Here is a 16,584-nt window from a genome sequence, read left to right on the forward strand (position 1 = left end):
GCCTTGGAGGTCAAGATAGATAATCTTATAAAAGATTAATTTGGTCTGCATATTTAATTTGGTGCTTTTGCCTTAGAAGCTATCCCAGTCCAAGGCATTGTCGGGCACACGGCACTAGAACTTCTCCATCTAGTGAAGAGCTGAAAGATGTTTGTATTCCACAGTGATGACTGATATCGCACACAACAAAACAAAAACTCCTCAATATGACTCAATATTTTTCCGTCTGTTGCATTTTCACGCAATTTGATTATCCCTCCTGATCTTCCTACCTATTTTTAGCCAGGCTGTATCATTTTCTTCATTGGATAACAGGCTTATTACTGAACACACAGCAGAAACGTCTGCTCCTCCAGGCTGTCATCTCCACCATGACACCAGATATTTGGAAAAAAAAAAAAAAAAAAAAAATGAACCCAGCTATTTTTTCATGTTGTGAAGTGACACGCTCTTATAGGCACTGGGATTGAGAGATATATAGAGAGACAGAGAGGGAGGGATGCCATCATGATATCAGTACTGAGAACCAGCAGCGAGAAGGCGTTAATAACAGCTAACATAAGGTGATAATGAGTATTCAGCCCTGAAGCCATACACTGACACTCACACCTCCATTCATCAGGATTACTGTTAAACACGGGAAAAAAAGTTTCAAAACTTTAAAGATCCCCTTCAGACATATTTTAAGACCTATAAAGGAACTCTGCACCGAATTATCATTTGTGTCTGATGTGGTTTTTCCACAAAAAATGTGCAATTATCTCATTAAAAATTCTTAAAATGACATCTACTCCTTCTCCCTCATTGAAAAATCCTGAATCTATAGATATGAAAATGTTTTTAGTTTCAAAGTTTTTAAGTCCTGGACAGAAGATGCCGCTTACTTCACTGAAAAGTCAATTCTTTCCACGTCACACGTGTGTAAGTTGCATACTGGACCACGATCGGCTTCCAGACTAGTGATGTCACAAATCCTGCGAATGTGAAAACAGCCCTCTAGTGTCAAACTCTGGACATACATCATTCTGCACAGTGAAGCTCAAACATCCAACTGAAGTAACAAAACGACAAACATATTTTTGTGCGTACTTTAAATTTGTGCAATGTAATGATGTCACAGGTGCAGTTTATCCCAGGAATTCATCAGCAGGAAACTTCACTCAGTTAGGATACATGTTTAATGAAAGGCACTCTTTACAGAATAATTAAAACATAGCAAATTATGACACCATATACTGTACAATGCTGACACATACAGTAACAGTGCTCAAACCATAAGTGCTTCATAACATAGTAAAGTGCTGAGTACCCACGTGACTAACTGATGTCACCTTTGCATTTAATTGCATTTCGTTTTCATTAATTACAAGTATTGCTCTTTCCACGGGTGAAAAACACAACACGTTTGTTTCTGTTTTCCACCCACATGTCATCGTTATTGCATATCGTAGGATTATTAGAAAGGCATTGATCGAGTTACAACTACACCCACTGCCATTTCTATACAAGCTGTATTTATATGTATAATAAACTCACATACAGTACATTCTCAAGATTGAAATGTGGCATGCATATACAGTATAGTACTGATTCATGTTTTCCTGGTGAGACACAAACGTGTACTTTCCGTCATTTGTTGTCATATTTGTTTAAAATCCAATTGGCTTTTCTCTATGACATGGAATACAACAATTATCACTATATGATTAAAATGCTATATTATATTTAGCTACAATAAATATGTCAAACTTTCAGTTACTGAGAGTAAGAGTTAAACCTCATTTCAGCAAACTAAGCCATGCAATAAAAATGACAGAACAAATGTAAATGGAGAAACGTTCAAATATAAGAGTGCAAAGTTGCTTTCGTCCTCTCTGTCTCCTCTTTTATCTCAGTCTGATCACAAATATATATCTCATCTCACATTTCAATACACTCAAATAAATATTTTTTTTCCTGCCAACAGCTGATGGTGAAAAGCTCCAAAAGTGCTTAAGAGATATGTGGAAAAAAAACTTTCAGTGCAATGACATGATATGGTTTTTAAAGGGTAAATTCACATTATAATGTTAGAAGTTGATAGCATGTACAGCTAAATCAGCATAATCTGGTGCAAAATGCCATGTAATAAAAAAATAACAGGTGACTTTAATAACAGAATCTGTTGCATGCAACTACTGCATGTGCTATAATAAGTTATACAGTCAATATGAAGCAGTTTCATGGTTTGATTTATATTTTGCAGCCTATCTACAAGACTAATAGCGGACATGCAAAAGTGCCAACTATTCATCATACAGATATTGTTACGCTGCGTCTTTTGGAAGAAGTGCTGCAGGCTGAGCATTCGCAACTATAGATTCGCTGATAAGACAATGTGTGCGCTGCGGTCCTCTTGCCTTACACTGGACACATTCGCCTGCCCTTGAAAGTCATGCCAAGTTCTATCTCGATTTGCTGAATATGACAAAGTGTAGACTAACATGGAACTGTGATGTAATATGAGCTCAGAGTGTACTTCCGGTTTAAATGCTACGATTATCAAACCCGGTATTGGTTTCTTTTTCTTCTGTGGGATAAAGTCACAGACTGCAAGGACAGTTGGGTCAAATTCACAACTTTCTTTGCCTTTCACTTCTATATTTACTCAAACTATCAGTATTTTCAAGGTGAGATGTTTGTCTTTGCTACAAAAGAGCCATTTTTCTTCAAATTGCACCGGATGGAAGATAATTTAATTATACCTTTCAGTTCTGTTCCTCAAAGTTAACTGACATAATGGTTGCTGAGTTGTGTTAATTGCACTTTGACACATCCACAAGTAGACAGACGACTCGTGTAAAGGCTGTCTCACCACACAGTGCCTCTTAATACTGTAGTAATGTGCACAAATGCTGCCATGTTTGGAGTACAAAATAGTGAGAAAGATATCACCCACTGCCTCTCACTCCAGGATATGTTTGATTTATCCGTACGTTTTTTCATGCCCTTGATATAAATACTGTTGTTTTTCTATCAGTGCATGCCGTTTTTCTCATTCTGCCAGGTACCGTTACTTTTGTTCAGCGAAGGTGTGCTTCCGTATTTGTTTGCAGCTGACATTTTCTGGGCAGCCTCTGCAGCTGCATCCATCACCTGTTTCTCCTCCTGCTCGGTCTCACGGTGGTAAAAATAGTTAAAGTTGGAGACGATGACAGGGACAGGCAAGGCAATGGTCAGGACACCAGCAATGGCACAGAGGGTGCCGACCATTTTGCCTCCCATTGTGATGGGGCACATGTCTCCGTATCCCACAGTGGTCATTGTCACCACAGCCCACCAGAAGCCGTCAGGGATGCTAACAAACTGTGTCTGGGGCTCATCCACTTCTGCAAAGTAGATGGCACTTGAGAATAGGATGACTCCTATGAAAAGGAAGAAGATGAGCAACCCAAGTTCCCGCATACTGGCTTTCAAGGTCTGCCCCAAGATCTGAAGCCCTTTCGAGTGTCGGGAGAGCTTGAAAATTCGGAAAACTCTCACAAGTCGGATGATCCTTAGGATTGCCAGGGACATGTTCTGACCAGAGTTCACATCATCATCAGGGGTCGTAGCCAGCTCTGTTCCCAGGGTTACAAAGTAGGGAATTATAGAGACTATGTCAATGATATTCATGATGTTATTGAAGAAGTCACTTTTGCTGGGGCAGACCACAAAACGGACACCGACTTCAAAGCAGAACCAAATGATGCAAATAGTCTCCACAATGAAAAATGGGTCTGTGATATACGCCATCAAGTCTTTTGCGGCAGGATGAGGGGCAGAACCGTCTTGGGTCCCGTTGATGATTTGGGTTACGCCTGGGACAAAGTCATTGTCCTCCCTGAACTCTGGCAGAGTCTCTAGGCAGAAGATGAAGATGGAAATGACGATGACAAACACAGAAACCAAAGCTACAGATTTGGCTGCACTGGAGCTCTCTGGGTACTCAAACAGGAGCCAGAATTGTCGTTGGAGTTCGTTGGTGGGTAAAAGAACCTCTGGCTCTTTGATAAACCCTTCATCTTCACGGAACTGCTCCATTGCTTCATGACCCAACTCATAGAAAACAATTTCATTTGCAAAAACATCTAAGGGAACATTGGCCGGTCTGCGGATTCTCCCCCCTGACTGATAGTAGTACAGAATACCATCAAAGGATGGTCGGTTTCTGTCAAAAAAGTACTCGTTTCTCATTGGGTCGAAGTAGCTTATCCTCTTCATGGGGTCACCGAGCAACGTCTCGGGGAACCTATTCAGGGTGCTGAGCTGGGTCTCGAACATCAGGCCTGAAATGTTGATGACAACCTTCTCATCTTTTTCTTCCATGCATTGCTTTTCAAACAAATCTTCATTCTCATAGCAATCCTTCACCATTTTACTGAAGACGCTGTCAGTTGGAGACTCACTGTTGATCAGGAGCTTCAGATTAGAGATCAAACTGCCGCTGCTGGAATTCGCTTTGGTGGTCAGAGTTGGGGGAGTGGAGGGTGACAACCCCTCTTGACCGGAATGATGCCTACGTCGTCCTCTGTGAGGCGACTGATGAGGAGACGTCAGACGACGGGTTAAAAGATTCTGATCCGGGGCTTCTGAGGGGGGTGAGGTCGGGTACCCAGAGTCATTCGGGTCACCCAGGTTGATGCCGACATCATCCATGTTCTCAAAATTAACTAGAGGCACCTCCATCACCGTCCTTGTTGCTATCCACAGCCTTGTCTATCAGCCTGGTTTGGCTGCAGGAGACAGAGGGGACACCACAACCAGTGCCACGCTGAATCCTGCCAGGGTCTCCCTCCTCCTGGTTATCATTCAGGCAGCTGTATGCTACTTTTTGATTCAGTCATCTGTGTAATCTGTAAAAGAGGGAGTAAAAAAAAAAAAAGCAAAGTTGTGTTATGTTTTGTTAAATGGTGCAATATAGTTTTGTTGGTAAAGAGACTTTTCTGTCAGCTCCTGTTTGCATCAGCAGAGAACCTGCCATCTTATACTGTGCCTGTACTGTTATTTTTTCCCCCCTCAGTTCTCTCTCCTGACCTAAACGAAAGCACAAACTCAGCAGGTTCGGCTGTCAAAGTGCTTACACGAGGTATGGATAGTATTATTGCTGATCATTTGCTAGAAAAGCTGAACATGTTTCAGTTCCTTGTGGAAAATCTCTGAACCTTCCGTTTACGACTGAAAGCAGAAACTCATCAAAACTGAAACGCATTTTCCTCTTCTTAATATTTAAACGTTTCAACAAACATCAGTCTCTAACTACAGACTCCAGTCTATCAGCATCACGTTTACTTTATCTCTAAGTAGCCATTCATCATTCCATTTGTCTGGTTCGGAAAGGTAACCAAATCCTAACACACACTTTTAAGCTGCAACCTCTGTGTCCACTTGACACCGAGGGCCCTTCGCACTCAGGGAGACTCATCTGGTTCTATTTCCACTTGCATTGTAGTAGCTAAAGTAACAGTCCAGGATATAGAATTGAATCTTCTTATGTAAGGACATCGTGATAGGGCCTGTGCAAAAAATAAGTGTATTGATTGCACCGTGTCTGCAAAGAGAGGTTACTAAGTCCAAGAGAAAGGACAGATGCAGATGCAGATGCATAGAACTGAAAAGTGCGATTAAGTATACATCCTTGCATCTTAGGCACTTTTAATTGCTTCTGAAAGCCAATTCTTTTTATTTAAGAATGGTTTTTTGCTGCTTAAATCTTAAATCTGAATGAACTTTTCACACCGAGCTGACATTGAAAGCCACAACATAAACAGCGACATCATTACCCTAATCAGATCGTAACCTCAAAGCACTTACAAACACATGCCGATAAACGGTGAATTAAAAAAGTTTAAATCCAGCTGTGTGCAGATGTCCGCACCACTTACCCGAGTCCTTGGTGCTATAGAAGTGGTCGTGCCCTCTCTATCCTGCCTGGCAGCTCCGCTCTGCTCCCCCTTCCTCCCTTCACCCTCTCCCTCATCCAGACTCACAATCAAGAGTGTCTCTAGCTCTATTAAAGCTCCCATTGGGTAATTTAACACCCTATACGAAACCAGAGATGCCAGAGGTACCCACACACACACTCACAAACATACACATGCGCGCACACAAACAGACAAACACACACGCGCAAACAACTCACTGTATTTTGAATGTGGGGGTCACCTGGCTTTGTTCTCCCTGTTCCCTCCTCCGTCAGTGGGATAAGTGAGGACGTCTAGGTAGCTCTCTGATAGGAGATTTACTCTGCAGGAGCCAATCGCTGTTTGACGTGGCGAAGGGAGAGTGGGACCCATTCTTTCCCCCCTTTCCTGCAGAGTAAGCATCCACATGCAGGATCATCCAATCCACCCTAACCTTGGGGATTACTGTATTCTTCACCCGTTACAGTACTTGTCATAGCTCTCAATACCTGCAGCAGCACACATCTGCTCAGGGGTTTCAGCTTTCTCTTGTTTACGTCCTTAGTGATGAATGCTGTCATTTCATGTCATATCAGTATTCTATGAAATCATATTGATTTTTAACTGTCATAGATGTTTTCCAAATGTTTCCTGAAATCTCCAGCCAACCTTTCAAGAATTAGGCAGTACATTACAATCAATTTTATTGATACAGTAAATACTTGAATTTTTCACAGGGGTAATTTATATTGGGCACATTTCCCCTTGAGGTGTTCGGTATAGATTTGTGAGAGGTTTTATTAGGTTGAGAAAGAGTAAAAACAGTCCTTTTCCAAGAAAATCCTGTATATGGGTTTGTTTTTTTCATTTCTGTTGTCCCTGCCAGCTCAAGCACCTTTGTGCCAGCAGTAGAGGGTTTGTCAGATTTATAAAGTAGCTTTATGGCTTTGAAGAAACATGACAAACTTAATTAAAAGGTAAAAATTCCTATTAAAGAAAGGCAACAGTTCCTTTATTTAGCGCTGCTGATTTCTCTCGGGGAGCAAGAACTTTAATCAAAGTTAATCTTGTACTTTTTCAGAAGGGCGGCCAATTTGGCAACATAGGTTGAATATTGTGTTACCTAGAGAACCAGTTAACTGCAGTCAGAAATCATTCCCTCATCTCACTCTCGTTGTGCTGCAGCCAGGAGCTGGCTGTCTGCTGGTCCCCTGTAACATTGCAGCGTGAGCAGCACCACTGCAGGCTCGGGCACACGGCTTCAAGGTCATAGGAAACTGTTTCAAGACTTTACAAGCTGACGGTTTGCTATACATCATCGGACACAGTCAGCTATAGGAATCCTCATGATGTGTGCTCATGGGAACATTACGCACATGTGCATCTATAAATATGAACCCGTACACATACAGTACACAGTATAAGGACGCAGGGACGAGCATGTGCACACACACAAACATCACTCAGCTGACTCAACATCCTCGATATAGAGGGATCTTTCTCTTGTGTGATCCTGCAATGTCCTGCACGTGTCATTGAGAACGCAGTAAGCTGAGGCATGACCTGCCACTTAAACACTTCATAATAGAATTTGCTACAGGCAAAGAGAGACAGGAAGATGGACAGCGAGGGGGCGACCATAGACCGGACTGAGAGGGTAAATAATCGATTCATTCCCCTGCAAAACGATTTGTGTCAGTAAAAGTGAGAAAGGGGGGGTAAACGGGTGAGATATGAGCTTCATGAGATGGACTGCAGCCACTGCAGTGTCACTCGCCTCAGGAGTCCTGACAGGGTACCAGAGGGATAACGCCCCTCCCTCTGTCCTTCCACGCAGTACTTGATCTATCATCCATCCCTCCTCCCTTCCCTTGATGACACTGTCACCTTACCCGTTAACAGACTGTGTTGACAAAGCAATTTCTCCATCAGCATACTTGTGTGTGAACTATACTGACGCTGCACAGGTATAAACACCTACCGCACCTTTATAGAGCTTGACTTTGAGCCACGGATGCCTGATAGGAATAGTAACTGTTGTTGAGAAAACAAAAATGTGTGTATTGCTCTTATTTTGATGTTTCTTTTGCTCCAGATGTGTTCCAGAAATGAATTAAATGAATGCACATGGATATTAATTTTAAACCATGATGTCTTTAGATGCCAGCTGGGTTGGATATGACAAAGTAACAAAAGCTGTGGGCTACTCATCTGGTGCACATGATCTAAGTAATTCTATCTGAAAAGCTAATATGCTCATCCATTAAGGGTGACAGGATTTCAAAGTGCATGTCAGGTAGCAAGGATTATGTATTCCAGCCTAGTAATCTTATAGCAGTTGTAAAAGCAGCTGGTTATTCTAGTCTAGTAATCCTAGATATTGCAGCAGAGGTTCTTCTCATTGCAAATAACCTACAAGGTTGGGTCAGGAGCACATCTACAAGGGCATCGACAGCTACAGTATATCAGCCTCCAAACAGCTCAAAATGTAGTGTTAGCTAAGATAAAGTGGCATCCAAAACCTCACAGAGTGCCACAAGTGCATATAGATTTATTGTCAGTGGCCTTAAGTAAGATGAGTTTCTCAGTCTCAGGTTTGAGACCCCCTTGTGGGTTCATTTCATATGTAGTCAGGATCACAAGAGGGTCACATCTTTACGTTCTGGAAATGGGCCACTATAAACAGCCTTATTGCAAAAAAAGTGTGTCACGTATTACAAATCCTTAAAAGACATGTTAACATTTTTTCAAGTCTGTCTTAAAACAACAGTCAGGTGACCAAATGAACACTGAAGCAGTTTTTTCTTGCTGAAATCATCCCTCCTGTTCATAACTGAACATTAGATGATCCCCTACTAATGAGCTTATAATGTAAATGATGGGGGACAAAATCCACAAAAATGTGTTTTAAAGTTTATCTGAATATGATATAAGGCTTCAGCAGTCTAGGTTAGTCAAATAAAGTGGATGTCTTCCACAGTTGCAGTCTTTTTAGTATAAAATTATCTCTCTGTGTCTCAACAGTGTTTTCCTGTTCAGCTGCAGTAGAACAATCGTAACAAAAACAAGGAATTTGGTACCATTAAGACATTAACTTTGGAAGATATCAAATTTATTTGACTAATTTACAGAAGCTCATACTAGTTTCAAGTAAACTTTTAAATTTTTGAATGGAAAGAGGACTGTGGATTTTTATCCCCCATCACTTACATTGAAAGTGCCTTAAAAGGAATCTTCTAATGGTCAGTATGAACAGGAGGAGTGATTACATTAAGAAAAACATGTGTCAATGATCATTTGGGCACCTGACTGTTGTTTTGGCACAGACTTGAAAAATTGTGAACCTGTCCTTTAAAAATCCCCTCCAGACATGTTTTAAGACACGAATACTCAGTTTTAAATAATAATTGCATCTAACACGGTTTCCCCCATAAAAAAGTTAAATTAACAAGTTAAAATTCCTTAAAATGACTCCTTCTCCCTCATTGAAAAGGGCTGGTTGCAAATTTGCTCTATGTCCTCTACTTCTATTCTCAGTACATGTGCACTGGACATTTCAAGTCGCATATTCGACAACCACTGGCTTCCACACTAGTTGTGATGTAACAAAATTATCTTGTACATACGTACATGTGTTAAACTCAGATTAAGGTGAGCACAGAGAAACAATCCCCCTTCAGCAGATGAATATGAAAACAGCCTTCTAGTGTTGAAGTCGTACATACATCATTCTGCATAATGACGATCAAACGTCCAAGTGAATTAACAATAAGCGAAACATATTTTTGACTGGAGGGGGACATTTTTGATGGAATAATAGCTATCGAAGTAATTTTTCTGTCCTCTGTGGGTGAACACTTCCCTTTTGTTTGGACTGAGGATTTGGTCTAGCTGATAGCTGATAGAGACGCCTGTGCTGACTGTGAGGGCTGCTACTTCACTAAGGAGATTATGCAACACAGGAGATGAGCCCGGAGAATCACCCTCATAGATGAACAGTGTGGACTAAATACTACAGACTTAATTGAAATGTCTGGATTGTTTCCAGCACCACTAATCAAAAGACAAGTGCTAATCTTGGATGACTCTTTGGACCTTTCACGGTAGGGGAGGAGGCGAGCGTTCACAGCAAACCAATCACAGTCAGCCACAACATTTAACACAGCAATCCTCAGTGGTTTAAACTCACTGATTAAATTACACTTTCTGACCAAGTTATATTTATTTCTCTGCCCTTCTACTGCTGTTAGAGCCCATAACACTCCTTTAGTATCAACTGATAAATGCTATAAATGTATAACCCTCTGTTGATTCCTTCAAAGAAACACACACACAGAAAACGCACAGTGGGGGAGAAATATCTTCCAACAACAACAAAAACAACAACACAGGGGAGGCTGAATGCCATACATCAACATGGCTCACCGTTGGACAGGGAGGTTCCATAGCTGCGGGCGCTCCAAGCTCATCCAAAGCCTCCTGAGTTACACGGAGCCTCCTCCTCATGTCCCCATATGGCCCGTTGTAGTGTACAAAACATTATGATGAGGAAGAAATTAGCTGTGAGATTCATGCAAGTGAAACATGGCTGCATTTCTAAATATTTATCTATGATGATAAGACAAAAAAAAAAAAAAAAAGACATAAAAACATCAGCATTGTAACTCTAAAGACGTAAACTATGACTGCTAGCAATGAAAACCACTATCACCATGACTACACAAAAAATAACAGTAATCAAAATAATCATCAGCAGCACTTTGTTAGTTTTATTCATTTAATTTAACAGTATCTGTTTAAAAACAACAGTATTTTTTTTAATTTGTCTTCTTTAACTTTCAGCATTGTATTACTTAATAACACTGTATTGTACTAGTCATTAAATTCAAAACATTAAATTGAATTTACCTTGTTATCCAGCGGTGAAAGAAGCTTGTCTAAACTCACTCACGCATCCTCTTAGATTAAATATCCGGCCAGACACTGGCACTGAGTCTTAAGGAGCGGCTGTAAATCTCTCTAAAGCGTGATGTTTTGACAGAAGGCAGGGCAGTTACAGTTAAATACTCCATAAACAAGACAGATGTTTCCAACAACAACACAGTTTGAAACGATTTGGTTACACGCAAATAAACAAATTCTCTTAATTCTCCCTGTCTACATTGTGGGTTTTTTTTGTTTTTTTGTTGTTGCACCTATTCTTAGGACGTATCAAATAGTGCAGCAACATACAGTAGAGCCTCGACACAATAGATGTCACGTGAAACCTGTAAATTCTTTTGTTATTTCTGAATAGAAGCCTGTTCCTTTCACCTGTCTGTTTGTCCCCCTGTCAGTGTAACGTGCCAGAAACTTAAGTTAACTTCTGTTTGTGCAGCATGGGGCTCATTTTTCTCATCGCTAGTGAAGTCCTGAACCTGTCCGTCTGCCTGCCAGGTGCTCTTGTTTGACTCTCGATCATATTTCACTCTCATGCGTAGGATTCACTGGTCACATGCCAGTTTTTCACTGTGTGTTCACCTCTCTGCCCTTTCTATTGTTCATTTACTCTTTGTTGAAAGTTAGTGGAGGTTGATAGATTGAATACATCATTTTTTAAACAGTAAAAGTTTCCTTAACCTGCATCCTTTTCAGTGCGGAGCAGATCATCACATTGATGCAGTTTGTTTAGTCCACCATGACATGTATATTACTGGCTAGAACAAAATGATGAAGTTTTGAGTGCTAATATAAGTATGATTCATACCATATCATATATCAGGACAGTTCAGGTCAATAACAACTTCATCATCTAGAAATAAGCTGAGAAACCCAGTTGAAAGTGCTGATGTGGGACTTTCACACAGTATCTCATTTATATCTGTGAATAATTCATATTTTCAGTGATTTAAGTGGCATTCAAAGAAAAAGGCGTAAAACCAAGTTGGGATAAAATCACTTTACATGTAAATAGACTGTATTATAAATGCATTTCTTACATTTGTTTGCTGCATTTCCGTGTAAAAATAGTGAAACAATATTTTGTACAACGCTGAACTGTTCTTTACGTGTCTTTCCAAAATCAGCGTCTACATTACTCTTGATAATCCACAAAACAAATTTCACTGGAGCGACTTTACATCAAAAAATAGTCAGACATCTGTGAATTATTAGGACAGAGAAAAATGTTTCTATCACACAAAATTATTTTATTTTATTTTTTACCTTTACTTGACTTTTAGCGTTTCTCTTGTGAAATACTGACTGAATAATTCAACTCTTCAGGCTGCTAAAAATCATTCTTATTATTTTCAAAAGGTAGTTGCACAACACCTCCAATTCTTTGTGCAATCAAAGGATGAAATTAAAATGTGCAAGGCAGGATTATCATTAGGTAAACACAGTCCAGGAATAACTGATTATATTTGTGGTTGATGATATTGCCAGGCCAATATCCAATATTTGTTCAAATATGAACATAGTAAACTACTAATCATTTTATCCCTAATAAAGATAATTAACATTCAGTGTATAAATTCTACATAATGCAGTCTCTTGTCATTTGAGGCCAATATCCTTATCACAGGATTGCAGCTTTAAAAACCCACACAATACCCATCGTGGAATTCCCTGCTGCTAATATACTCTCCTGGAACACCATTTCTTGCCGGCTTATAAAATATTTCTGCACCAAAGCCATGTGCTGACTCCTCGTGAGGTCTCTGGTTCCCTTGTTCAGCCTCCATGTATTTAGTACGTGCAGGAATCAGATACCCCGTGCGTCTGTGTCTCAAAGGTGCTGAAAAGCCCTGATCACTGCCATGTTACTGGGGACAGACGGACAGGTATTCACCTCTAAACACTGGGTGTCTTCTAGTCGGCCATTGTTGCTGCTGTGTGGCTGCATGGTTTGCTGCTACGGGAGAATAGACAGGCTATAAATCTTTAACATCCCAGAAGTGATAGTAGCAATATTTTCACACTTTAGTATGGTTCCAATAAAAAACAAATGGGCTAATGGTGTTTTATTGATAAACTCACTGTGTTCACAGCTGCCTCTGTTCCTGTATAAATCACAGAACAACATGTATCCTCTGTATTCTGTGTTTGAAATATTATTTCATCCCACTGTGTGTAAAGTCTGTAGAGGTATGAATAGCATACATGATATAACATGATTTCTTTAAGGCACTTTTCACCTCCGAGAGGTTTCTACTGGATCACTCTCTTTGATCATACATGAATAATATATAAAGGCGAGCTGCTAAACCGCCCTCACTGTCTCTCCTCCTGCACCTGATATGAATGTTCCACCCAGGAACCCCATTATGTCAGCCGGCAACCAGCTCCCATTTCACATATGATCATATACACATTCACTTTTTACTGTTTTATTTTTGGGTCAGCTAGTACAGTGAATACATTACAGTTAAAGGATAATTCTGGTTTATTATCCCAACTTGGGACTTTTATCAGTTAGTTATGGTCAAGGTAACCACGACTGTCCAGGGCCCCAAAAGCCTCAAGTTCACCTTTTGTTAGCTGGATTTGGTAATTTGATTGCATTTTGACCACTACAATATTCACAAATGCAACGTTTGAATACTGTTCAAATTCAATCTCTTGTTTTCCCGATCTCAGTGCCTTGACAGACATAATTAGTGGTTAGATTTAGGCAACAAAAATACTTTGGTTTGAAAGATTGTGGTTTCGCTTATATGTTAATCGACATGTTTGCTTCAAGTCACTGCAGGCTTAATTGTGTATTACACTCAAACCATCTTTCCTTGCCCTTAATCAAGTGCTTGCAGTGCCTAAACATAACCATAAAAAGTTTAATATTGCTGTATATAGTTACAGATATGATATTGTCAGCAGATATTGTAATACAATACTGATAAAAATGAAACACGTTGTCACTGAACATTTTACTCAAACATTCGGTATCAGACTTTTGTGACCTGCCAGATACATTAATTAACAACATTTTCTCATTATGTTGATAGTAAATGTAATTTGAGTGGCATTACGTCTCCTTCTAAATGTATGTGCCCCTGCCTTTTTTTTGTTTTTTTTTCCATTTTCCCCATTAAAAGATTTTGGGGGTGGGTTGGTTTCCTTATTTGAATTGAGGGTCTAAGGATAGAGGATGTTGTATTGCTGTACAGATTGTAAAGCCCCCTGTGGCAAATTTGTGAATTGTGATATTGAGATATATAAATAAAAATGGACTTGACTATTTGCTTTTGCAATTTAGTAGGCAAGAAACCATCAGACAGCTTGTAGGCTTGTAAACAAACCAACAATTTATCCAAAAATATCTAAACCACTTTTTTTGGAGATAGGTTAACCTGGTGGCTTGTTTAAAACCTGCATCATTGTCTGACTGATCGTGTTTCTTGTCCAGTCTGACTTCTTTTGAGCTACATTCCTAGATCCGAGCAATTAACATGCAAGTACAATGTTATTATTACCAACAAGAATGATGGACAAAACTACAAAAACAAGGCCCAAATTGTAATAAACCAGACTTTTCCTTTAAGGTATACGTCTTTATAGGTCTAACACAAGTAGTCTTCCGTCTTTGTAGCGTACTTGGGGAAAGGAACACAAGCGTCGTCATCCTCTAAGTGATGACGACGCTTGTGTTCGAGGCAAGAGGACATCTCTTCATCAAGAGATCATTGCATACATAATGAATAAGCTCCGTGAATGCAGTGGGACAATTCATCATAACCCCCCACCCCCCACCCACCCCCACACACGGAGACGCTGCCTTCCTTCTGCTGCTGAGCTGATTCTCTGTTTGTCACTCGAAATTGGACTGCTTATCAAGCACATTTGAATGTCCTTGTTTCATCAAGATTCAATTTTCTCTAGATGATTCCTCTCTGTTCTAATCGTCATGATAAGACGGTCTTTCATATCTGCCGTGATAAGAGCACCAATGTTTCCAATAAGAGAACATGCATTTCTGACTTTTTTTTGTTGCAGAAATAAACATAAATGAGGTTTGAGTTGGAGGGAGGTTAAAAAGAGCTGTTGGTCTAAACAAAATGCAATGCAGTAGAGGCATTACAGATTTCCCGTTACTGCTCTGTGCACAATCTCAGGGTTGGAAGTGGGATGTAAAAGGGGGGAAGAGGCCTTGGGACTGAGATGTTGATAAAATATTAACTCACACAGGATATTTAAAGCCTCTGACATTCTTTCCCTGGTTGGCGATGTTGGAAATGGCCTCCACAAGATGTAGTCAGCAGCAGGGATGCAATTTTCACCTTAAGTCAAGTGATCAAGATAAGAGAAATGACCTAAATCAAAGATTTACTGGCCTGGTTTTGACTTGTTATAACACACAGTTTGGGTGACAAAGTCAGTGTTTGCATAGTTTGAAGAATAAAGTGATTTTAACCCGCATGTATCTCTACACCATCATGTTGGAAACTGTCATTGTAAATACAAACATTGGAGAGGTGACGGCTGTAAAGTGTTTTCTGAAATGCTTGTTTCTTGAATGTTTGTTGAATGTTTAATGTTCATGTCGTGTGGTGTTTATATGCCATATTTTGAGATGTTGCATTCTTAGCCAGAGCTTATTGACCACCCTGCATATTCAGAAGGTAAATAACATGAAAATGTTTCTAAGATTTTCAAAATGAGACTTTTGGTATCGCTTTCAAATAGTAGTAAGTAAATCATGGCTCAATGGTTAACAAATAATTAATAATTGTTTACAAAGCAGTTAAGCCATCAAAATAGGCACCTTATGGGTTGTGAAAAATCCCTGTGTGGTGGTCATTCTTTATGCTTGGTAGTAATGCAGTTATAAATGTTGTTAACGTGTAAAAGTGAAATACGTCAGGTTGTGGTTTTAAGGGGATTATGTGCCAAACTAGAAGAAGTCTTGCTGTCACCGTGACGCTGTTACGCAACAAGCAGAGACTTCAGCAAGCTAGCCGTTCAATAAAATAAACTTTAAAACTGTTCCTTAGATAAGTTGGTAATAAATGGACTTTGGTACAGTCTACGGTCCAGATACACTTAACGTTTTTTCCAGATGGTAAGCTGTCTACCTACAGTGCCAGTTGTATGGTACTGTATGTTAGTAAAGCATCTACTTAATGAAGTAAAGAATTATCTAAAAAAGAAAAATCAAGGGGCTAAACACTAGCAAAAGGGTTTTTTCACAACCTGCAACCCAAAAGTTAGTCTCAGTGGCATATAAATGATGTATAAAGCATTAGTAAATGTGTTATTAACCATGAAATAAGCCAATTTACAGACTCTTTATATGGTGACTTATTAGAAAGGGATATCAGACTTTTTAACAGCAACCTGCCCCATATTCACACATTTCCAACATACTCACCTCACAGCGTTTTTTGTTGTTCTGCTGTGTTGTTTTTCCTTTCATTCATAAATCTTGCCACTCTTCAGACTAACCCTCTAACCTTGAGGCACAAAACAGCTCAGGGCTCCTAAACATGAACTCGCTTCCTTTGGATTCCATAAGTCGTCTCCTCAGATGACACAGGATTGTCAAGCGGCTTCCATTACACAGATTAAACCCCACAAGGATGACGCTCAGTGTTTACCAGCCCCTCCATATCTCAGGTCAGAGGGCCGCTGTGTACTGTACAAACACCACATTGACACCTGGTAGTGAAGCTTATTGAGTCCTGCA

At 39.9% G+C, this 16,584-nt stretch overlaps 1 protein-coding gene across 4 annotated transcripts; it reads right to left on the reverse strand.

Moving 5' to 3' along the window:
* Positions 1-1,081: 1,081 nt before the first annotated feature.
* Positions 1,082-13,969, reverse strand: LOC137181187 (potassium voltage-gated channel subfamily A member 10). Of its 4 annotated transcripts, XM_067586711.1 has the most exons (4): positions 10,830-13,969; positions 10,347-10,422; positions 6,161-6,329; positions 1,082-4,874 (listed from the first exon to the last, which is right to left on the reverse strand). In XM_067586711.1, exon 4 carries the CDS (start codon positions 4,705-4,707, stop codon positions 3,016-3,018), a length of 1,692 nt encoding a protein of 563 aa, XP_067442812.1. In that variant the 5' UTR covers positions 4,708-4,874; positions 6,161-6,329; positions 10,347-10,422; positions 10,830-13,969; the 3' UTR covers positions 1,082-3,015. The 4 variants fall into 4 exon arrangements, with proteins under 4 accessions (XP_067442812.1, XP_067442811.1, XP_067442810.1 ...); XM_067586710.1 differs by having other exon boundaries at positions 6,184-6,329; positions 10,347-13,969; XM_067586709.1 differs by having other exon boundaries at positions 10,347-13,969.
* Positions 13,970-16,584: the final 2,615 nt, after the last annotated feature.

Source organism: Thunnus thynnus, chromosome 4, assembly GCF_963924715.1.
Source record: "Thunnus thynnus chromosome 4, fThuThy2.1, whole genome shotgun sequence".
Lineage (NCBI taxonomy): Eukaryota > Metazoa > Chordata > Actinopteri > Scombriformes > Scombridae > Thunnus > Thunnus thynnus.

Bases quoted from the DNA above. Each gene is read 5' to 3' on its own strand.
- LOC137181187 (XM_067586711.1), bottom strand. From the start codon at position 4,707: ATGGAGGTGCCTCTAGTTAATTTTGAGAACATGGATGATGTCGGCATC.